The sequence below is a fragment of the Dipodomys ordii genome, unplaced genomic scaffold (genome assembly GCF_000151885.1).
Source record: "Dipodomys ordii isolate 6190 unplaced genomic scaffold, Dord_2.0 Scaffold3, whole genome shotgun sequence".
In the NCBI taxonomy this organism is placed as follows: Eukaryota; Metazoa; Chordata; class Mammalia; order Rodentia; family Heteromyidae; genus Dipodomys; species Dipodomys ordii.
The window spans coordinates 32,333,365-32,343,436 of record NW_012267219.1 but is presented as its reverse complement, the minus strand read 5'-3'; the positions used below and the strand labels follow the sequence as shown (position 1 = coordinate 32,343,436).

The window sequence follows — 10,072 nt, the reverse complement described above, 5'->3', positions numbered from 1 at the left end:
TGGCCGCTTATATATGGAATAGGAACACGGGTCGTTCTATCATTGGTCGTCTGCCTTTCACCGTCACCAGGTGCCACGGGATTGGCTGGGGACTCTACGTGGCTCGCGCATGCGCAAAGCCTGGGACCCACAGTTCCGCCAAGCACTGCCTAATATGGAGTTGTTTACCTCAAAGCTGCAAGGAAGTGGGCGCCATCTTGTAATGGCGTTCGCCCCGGCTCCCTGCAGGAATGTATGCTAATACAACCACTTTGGAAAACATCTGGAGATACCTCAGAAAGCTAAATATAGACCTCCCCTATGACCCAGCCATACCACTCCTAGGCATCTACCCTGAGCAACAGGAACCAGTATACAAAGACGTATGCACCTCCATGTTTATTGCAGCACTGTTCACAATAGCCAAGATTTGGAAACAACCCAGATGCCCCACTACTGATGAGTGGATCCAAAAATTGTGGCACCTATAAACAATGGAATATTATGCAGCCATTAGAAAGGACAAAATAATGGCATTTGCAGGGAAATGGATGGAACTAGAGCAGATTATTTTGAGTGAAGCCAAGAACAAAGAGACAAACAGCACATGGTCTCCCTGATATGTGGATGCTAAAGCCAAAATAAAAGAAGATATGGCAAACAGGAGTCAAGAAGCAAAGGACAGCCACCTATTTTGTCATATCATTGCTAAATGACTCCATGTTCTAGACCATATATGGTAGATATATGCATGCAACAGAGGAAAGCCAGGAGGAGGAACAGAATAAGTAGGAATAGCCCACACTAAGCAAAAGCAAAGAAATGTAAACATCACCTGATGTGGAAAAAATAACTTGTAATATCAAAGCTCATGGAATTCACAAACTGTATAGACCATGATAATGACAATTTGCCTTGTGAAAGTTAAAATGTGTTTGTGACTCTTAAGTATCACTATTCCACAATACTGTGAAATATGTGAAATTTATGTAATCACCTAATCTCAAAGAAAAAAAGTGAGAGAAGGGATGGGTTAAGGGAGATGGATGACAATGTTGTGAGACACTTTGTACTCATATACTGTTTTGTAGAATGGAAACTTCTTTGTACAACTACTTAAAGATAATAAAATAAAACAACTACTTAAAGACAATGAAAAAATTAAAAAAAACAAAGATTGCCAGAAAACTATCAAGAACTGGGGAGAAGGCAACATGAAGTTTTCCCTATAGAGTTTAGAGAACATGGGACCACCCTGTGGATTCCTTGATTCTAGATTCTAGCCCATTGGATAATAAACTCATATATTCTTATGCTACCCTGTATATATATTTGTATATATACATATGTACATATATGTGAATATATTATATATAATATATATATGTATATATATACCTTATCCCATGGTTTAATAATAAAACTTTTACTGAAAAAAGAATGTTTTAAAAATATTGAATTTGAATACTTTTATTGGAGCATATGCACATCTTTCTACTGTTTTGTGATATTACCAGTGACATGCTTTAGATTTCTACTTAACTTTTGACATTTGTGTTCATCACTCATGTATTAGAGGAAAAGGATATCATGCATTCAGAACTCGGCTATCAGAAGCAGCAGGGCTGGTACCTTAGTAGGGTGGGCAACCTTTGGTTTTGTTATAAACTCCTTTAGTTACACTCAGGAAGTAGAACTAACAATATATTTCTAAAATATAGTTCAATGAGATTAATTGTCCATCAGAAAATTGTGGCCTTAGTTAAGTTTGTTTATAGAAAACATACTTTGTTCATATAAAACAATATTTTGGTGGAGTGTGTTGGCATATAACTGTGATCTTAGCACTTGGGAAGCTGAAACAGGAAGACAGATTGTTTGAGGTTATTCTTGGCTACATAACAAATTCAAGGCTACACTAAACTGTATAGCAAGACCCTATCTCAAAAATTTTGAGGAGGATGGGACATTGTCTTTCTTACTGGGTGTTTAATTTTGTTACTCAAATTAATTGTCAGCAATTTTTTTCCCCACCACATTCACTGGAAAGATTATTTTGACAGTGATATGGTTTGAACTTAGGGCCTTTTGCTTCTGAACTGGAACAATGCCACTGAGACACACTTTCAGCCTGTTTTTTAATTTTATTTTATTTTTACTAGTCCTAGGGCTTGAACTCTGGTCCTGAGCATTGTCCCTGATTTGAGCCACAGTTCCACATCTGGCTTTTAGTGGAGATAAGTGTTTCATGGTCTTTGCTGACTGGACTGGCTTTTAGTTGTGATCCTCAGATCTCAGCTTTCTGAGTAGTTAGGATTGTAGTTGTTGAACACTGGTTCTCCACCAGCCCTGTTTTTTTTTTTTTTTCTCAGTTGTGGTGGTCAAACTCTGGGCCTGGGTGCTATCCCTCAGCTCTTCAGCTCAAGGAGAGCTCTCTACCACTTGAGCCATAGCACCACTTACTTTTTTTTGGTGGTTAATTGGAGATAAGAATCTCATGGACTTTCCTGTCTGGGTTGGCTTTGAACCATGAGCCTCAGATCTCAGCCTCCTGAGGAGCTAGAATTACAGGCATAAGCCACCTGCACCCAGCTCCAGTCCTGTTTTTTTTTAATGGTTATTTTTAGAATAGATGCTACTTCTGCCTCTGCTGTATCTGAGTTGTGACCTATTTACTTTAGGCATCTCATAATTGCTGAGATCACAAGCACTCCCCATTACCTCTCTCTTTCCTCTCTTGAAACAATCCTGTGGGCATTTCTGCATAAGCTGGTCTGGAATTATGATCATCCCTTTTTGAACATCTCATGTAATTTGAGATGACAGATGTGCCACTACTCCCAAATATGGTTTGAGAAGTCTCAAGAACTTTTCTGGCATGGCCTAGAACCATGATCCTTCTATACTTAGCCTTCCAAGTGGTTAGGATTGCAAGTATGAGTGACTGGTGCCTGGCATAGAATTTTTTAATGTCAAGTAGGTATTTGTTCATATTTCTCATTGGCTGAGAGTGGACAGTACCAGCCAGTAACTTTAGAATGTCTTAGAAGATTTTCTACTGATTCAATTGCACTAGATCAGTTGGGGATTAACAGTATTAAGAGTAATCTCATTTGGTAAATTACCATTATGTTTATTTAAATTTTAATTACATTCAAGTTATTATGTGACTAAATCTGAAAAATTTAGAGTGCTTCAGAAAAACTTATTTTTCTTCATAATTACATATTTTTAAATATAGCATTTATGTTTATTTTCTTTACATTTTTTGTATTCTGTATTTTTCTCTGAGCAATTCTACATTATATCATATCTAAGTTGATATGGTATAATTTCTTTATGGTTGAATTGTATACTAATTGACCATTTCTTATCTGAAATGCTTATCAGAGGGATTTCAAGTTCTGATTTTTTTTAAATTTTGAAATATTTTCACATAATGAGATATCATAGGGATAGGACCCCAGGTCGAAGTACAAAATACATTTTGTTTCTTATACATTTTGCACATGTAGCCTGAAAGTAATTTTATACAACCTTTTTAGTCTCCTTGCATTCTAACTGTGACCTGTCAACAGAAGTCAAATGTAGAATTTTCTATTTGTGGCATCATATTAATTTTCAAATAGTTTCAGATTTTGAATTATTAGATTAGAGATGCTTAACCTATATATTTCTCTATTAATCCTTTAACCTTAAAATATTAATAAGAAAAATCAGTAACATTTAAAAGGTGGGGTTGAACTGGCAATAGCAATGTACTTTGTTAATACTTTGTGTTTCTTACAAACGTACCTTACTCAAATTTGAAAAGTTAAAGCACTAGCAAAACATTAAGCCTTTATATGAATAGTAAAGCAAATTAAAGTTAAATTATTGAAAGTTAATTATAAAAAGTATGTAAATTACCATGCTAGAAACTTAAAATGCAAAGCTGAATCAAGTACAGTTTTGCTCTCAAAAATTATAATGCATCAAAAATAAGATATGTGCATAAATAAATATGCTACATTTGAATAATCTATTTACTCTTTGATTTTCCTAGATAATTTTACAATCTTTCTCTTTTCAAAATTCCAACACTTCATTTTCTGAAATCTCTCTCAAGAGTTTACTTTTTTTGTTTAACAATTTATTTTAAAGCTGTGATAATTGAACCAATGGTATTGACATTATTATAGGCATTTAGAGCAACAGGATACTATAGCAAGCACCAAAGTGGATTGACACATACACAGTTCATTGATTTGCAACAAAGATGCAATCATGTACCTTACTCAGTATTTTAATTCTCTGTACAACAGAGTTGGGAATTTTGTTCTTAAGAGTACCATATAGCACAAAAATTTGAATTGTTGGCTATATTTCTTTTCTGGTACTATACAACTTACCCTTTGTAGTAAAAATAAAGACTGAGGTGCATATATACATATACATATATATATATATATATACACACACATACATACATACATACATACACACACACATACATATTTTTTTTTTTTTTTTTTTTTTGCTGGTCCTAGTGCTTGAACTCTGGGCCTGGGCACTGTCCTAGGGTTCCTTTTGCTCAAGGCTAGCACTCTACCACATGAGATACAGTGATTTTTCTGTGATTAATTGGAGATAAGAGTCTTGTGGAATTTCCTGCCCAGGCTGGCTTCAAACTTAGATCTCAGACTCCTGAGTAGCTAGAATTGCAGGTATAAGCCACTGGTGCCTTGCTAAAACTTTATTTACAAACAAGGACATGACTTTACTTTTAAAACAGGCAAATAGGGATTTTTATCACCATATTTTGCCAATGTATTTGTATCTATTTTCTTTCCTAGTTTTTAAATGAAACTTCTAGGTTTATAACAAGGCCAGTTCTGCTACTTTGCACATGGTATTTATTCTCTCCTTATATCTTTGTAATATTTTGTTTGTCTTTAAGATCCCATTTTTCTTTCTAAATGTATTTAGAAAGTACACAAAAAATACTGTAATATTTACCATCTTAAAAACTTCTTCCTCATATCTCATTGCCTTGTACCATCAGTTTTCTCTGATTCCAATTTTTTATTTTTAAAAATTTTATTTTATTGTAAAGATGCTGTACAGAGGGGTTACATTTACATGAGGAAGACAATAGAGTACATTTCTTGTCTAGCATTATTACTTCTTCCTTTGTTGTTCTCCCACTATCCCTCTCCTTCCCCCACCTCCCTTACTCTTCTCCCTCTCTGCCCTGCCCCCCCTGAAATTGTAAAGTTCATTTCCAATATACTGTCTTGTGAGTATCATTGTTGCAATGGGTCATCCTGTGTCCTTGTTTCAGCATTTTGTTATTCCCTTTACAAGATGAAGGATACCAAAATCAAGTACTGTAACAACAGGGGATATACCAGTAGAGGAAGATCATATAAAGGAAACAAAAAAAAATCACATAGTACATTAAAAAACAACAACAACCAAGGAAGATCTCTTTTGTCTATATCTTGGAGTTCATTTCACTTAGCATCATCTTAAAAAAAATTTTTTTTATTGTGAAAATACTGTACAGAGGGGGTTACAATTACACAAGCAAGGTAATGAGTACATTTCTTATCAAGCATTGTTGCATTCTTCATTGTTTTTCCCCTTCCCATCCCTTCCCTCCCATCTCCACAACTACACTCCCTGTATACCCCCCAGCCCCCTAACACCCCTAAATTGTAAAGTTTGTTTTTCAACATAGCGTCTTGTACATCTCATTGTACTTAGCATCATCTTATATGATCATATGTACATAGCATCATCTTATATGGTCATATGTACATAGCTTTTGAGCTTTTCTGCTCTTCTGATAAAATTATCCCATTTATTTATTGCTTTACTTTGTGATTACTTCTTGAATAACTGAAAATCAACCTTAGATTTAAACTTTTTATTTTATGTTTTGGTGGTGCCGGAATTTGAGCTAGGGCCTTAGAGTTGATAGCAGGCACTGTATCACTTCAACGTTGCCCTAGACCTTTTTTACTTTAGTTATTTTTCAGATATGGTTTTACATTTTTCCTCAAGTCCAGCCTCACATTACAAACCTCCTACCTATTTCCTATGTAATTCTGTGTATCTGGAGTTACAAGTACACACCATCTTACCTGACTTGTTGATTGAGATGAGATCTAACTAACTTTTTGTGTCCTGAACAGCTAATATTATAGGCATGAATCACTCATGCCTGGCTCCAATACTCAATTTAACAATCTATTTTGTCCTATAGTACTTCCCCATTTTTACTGTTTTTTATGTCTACAACTAGATTAGTTCACTCAATTTCCTTTTTTCTAGATCTTTCTCTTTTTTCTTTTGTCTTTCTTTCCCACTATATTTTAGCTATAACTTTTTAAAATTTCCTTCTTTCTTACAATCTTGCCTTATTTTTGTCAGCCACCCCTAATCCCACCCCCTCCTCCCCCTCCTCCTCTTCCTTCTCCTTCTCCTCTTCTTCCTCCTTCTTCCTCTTCTTCCTCCTCCTCCCTCTCTCTCTCTCTCTCTCTCTGTCTCTCTCTGTATGTGCTGCTGGAATTTGAACTCAGGGCCTTGCACTCTCACTTAGTTTTTTCAACTCAATGCTGGCACTCTGCACTTCTAGCTTTTTGCTGATTAATTAGGGATAAGAATTTCATGGACTTGAGCCAGGCACAGGTGGCTCATGTTTGTAATCCTAGCTACTCAGGAGTCTGAGATCTGTGGATCACGTCTTAAAGCCAGTTCAGGCAAGAAAGTTCATGAGACTCTTAACTCCAGTTAACCTCCAGAAAACTGAAAATAGAGTTGTGGTTCAAAGTGGTAGAGTGCTAGTCTTGAATTAAAAAACTCAGGGACAGCCGGGCGCTGGTGGCTCAGGCCTGTAATCCTAGCTACTCAGGAGGCTGAGATCTGAGGATCGCGGTTCAAAGCCAGCCCGGGCAGGAGAGACTGTGAGACTCCTATCTCCAATAAACCACCAGAAAACCGGAAGTGGCACTGTAGCTCAAGTGGTAGAGCGCTCGCCTTGAGCTGAAGAGCTGAGGGACAGGGCCCAGGCCCAGAGTTCAAGCCCCACGACCGACAAAAAAAAAACAAAAAAACTCAGGGACAGTACACAGGCCCTGAGTTCAAGACCTAGGAGTGATAAAAAAAATTCATGGACTTTTTTTTTTTTTGACCTGGCTGGCTTCAAACTGCTATTCTCAGATCTCAACTACTTGAGTAGCTAGGGTGATAGCTCTATCCTTTTTATTATACCATATATATTGTACTTTTCATTGCATTATCCTTCCTATATTATTTGCATTACCATCATTATTTAACTAGTGGCATCCTAGCTTACAAAATAGTATATTTGCACCTTTATTTCTCTAAAGATATTGGAGCAGTGATGGTGATTGTTGTTAATTAGATTATTGTATTTTCTACTGTCATTGTATCTATCAACTGTGATTGCTTCTGTAGTCCTTACGGAGTCAAGGATCTGGACCTAGTGATTTGTTTGCTATGAGCAAATATCTGAGCTATAACTCCTCAGTCCATTGTTGAGAAAATCCATCACAACCTAACAGCCACAGATGGTCTTATAAAAACACTGTGAATATTTCACCTGAAGGGATACAGGAGATTAAAATCTATAACCAAAAACTTGGCCTCAAATGTATTGATCCCAACTTAGAAACACAAGTGAAAGATAAGACAATATGTCTCCTCCAAAGGACCTGAATGATAGTGAAGTGGGTGAAACCTCAATGAAAAAGAGTGATGATAAGAATGAACAATGAAATTAGAGGACATCTGTAAACATTGAATTTAAAGACTTAAACACTGAAAGAGTATTCTACCCAATTGCTACAGAATAAACATTCTCAGAGGTCCTTAGAACTTTTATCAAAATAGAACATATCTGAAGACACACAGTCTTAGCAAATATAAGAAAATTAAAGTAATATCCTGTATTTTGTAAGAACACAGTAGAATAAAACTAGGAATCAGTAGCAAAATAAACTACAGAAAACATTCAAACATGCAGTACACTGTTAAATGACCAGTGGATCATTGAAGAAATAAGGGGAGGAGGATAAGTGAATTGAACGAAAATGAAAACACAACTTGCCAGAACCTTTAGAATACATCAAAAGCAGTACTAAGAGGAAAGTTTGTAGCTACAAATGCCTACATTTTAAAATCAGATTTTAATTGAGTTGCATTATAAACAAGACCAAGTGAAAAAATAAGTAGAACTATGAAGGCAAAATTAATACATAAACATGAAAAAATTACATAAAAATCAATAAAAGAAAACATATCTGCATAACTCACAATTATTTTTCATTGTGGGTTCCTATTTCTGTCCCTGAACCTTTACCTCTTCCCAGAAGCTTGATCCTAAGCTTCTACCTTTCCAAAGTACTTTTCTAAAAATTATAGTTTCACTGAATGTACAGGTAATGAAGGGAAATAAACAATTGGAATTGTAATGTGGTGTTCTGAGTGCTATGGCAAGGAATATATAGATAGATATACACAGTAAAAACACTATGCTTCAGAGGCACAAGAAATCTTCCTTAAGGAAATTAAATTAAGATCTGACATACTGAATAGGTCAGTGGTTCTCAAATTATTCTCTTTAGACCATCAATGTCATCTGGGATTTAGTTAGAAATAGAAATTATCTTTGGAAACTCTGGGGATGGGGCCCAGAAACCTGTTTTTAACTCTCCAGGTGATTGTGATTCATGCTGAAGATTAAGAACTAGTAATTTGAGTGATGTCCAGATCAAGAAATCTAGTAATTAGATACAGCCAGGCAGAAGACCTCTATAATATTTGATGACACTAATATGAATAAAGTCAGTATGTCTTAAGCATAGGTCAGAGAGAGTTTTTGATATATGGGAAAGAGAATGGAGAAGAAAGCTGGGAGAAGATCATCTAAATTTGTGAGCCATAATACAATTTTTGGATTTTATTTATCATAAATATTGATTTACACATTTTCCCCTCACAGAGAATGTGGATTTACAGTGGCCAGGATAGAATGATAAGCCTCAGAACATCCTTCACTGATCTTGTGATATAATTAGTGTTTACTAAATTCATACTGATTAAATTCATTGGACACTATAAAAGCTTTCTGCAATAAGTATTACTATTTATTTTAAAGTTAACACAACCAAGATTAAGGGAAAAAGAATTGCTTCCTACTGTAACAAGGCCAGTTAGAAGTAGAAGTGCTTTACAAACCTAAGCCTCTAAAGTTTGTTCCTGGATTCTCTTTATTTGATACAACTTTTCTTTTAAGTGCACTGAGATTGCAGAAAATATGTATGACTACATAAATTGAAAGATAGGTACACGAATTAAAATTTTTCATGCATTCCAAATGTAACTATGTTTTCTTTTTCTTTTCTTCAGACAGAAAAGGGAAGTGCCCTTCATGAAGCAGCTCTATTTGGAAAGGTGGATGTTGTACGAGTTCTGTTAGAAACAGGTAGGCATAATAATTCTGCAGGGATCCAGTCTTGTCAAATATTATTTTTCTTTCAGGAGTAGATAAAGGAAAATTAGTCTTTTGCACAAATGAGCCTACTTCTCTCTACTTTCAATTGCAGATAGTATTCAGTATTGTGGTAGTTAGCCTTGGTGTTTAGATACAATTGGTATAAATATGCCCTCTCCTTTTTTCAGTAGATGTCTTAGTAAAAAGATCTGGGTAATTACTATTTTATACAATTAAATTTTATTTAGATACATGTAGATACTGCCAAAAAGAAAAGAGATCTCTGCTTTCTACAAGGAATAATTGACCCATAGAAGTTATGACAGTTGCTTGGTTTATTATAGAAAATGATTTACCCTAGATTTTTATGATGTGAATTATTGTAAACAAAGATTTGAGTTTCTTTTCCTTAAAGTAAATTCTCCTGCTTTATCAACTGAGTAAATAATTGTTTATTGGCTACAGTGGCTTATTTTAAAGTTAATATTTTAGAGAACGTGATTTGACAGAACAGCAAAATAGGCTTATTTATTTTCATATATATTTTAATTGGGATTGATATCAGTTTTATTTTAAAGAATTCAATAGACT

The 10,072-nt window shown here is 35.1% G+C and overlaps 1 protein-coding gene across 1 annotated transcript in view; it reads left to right on the top strand.

The window, feature by feature from the left end:
* The window catches only part of Anks1b (ankyrin repeat and sterile alpha motif domain containing 1B), a 973,033-nt gene that overhangs the window by 122,183 nt on the left and 840,778 nt on the right, over positions 1 to 10,072 (top strand). The window contains exon 5 of the mRNA XM_013019014.1: positions 9,397 to 9,472. Within this exon, the coding sequence (XP_012874468.1) occupies positions 9,397 to 9,472 (76 nt within the window). The remainder of the gene's footprint in view (positions 1 to 9,396; positions 9,473 to 10,072) is intronic.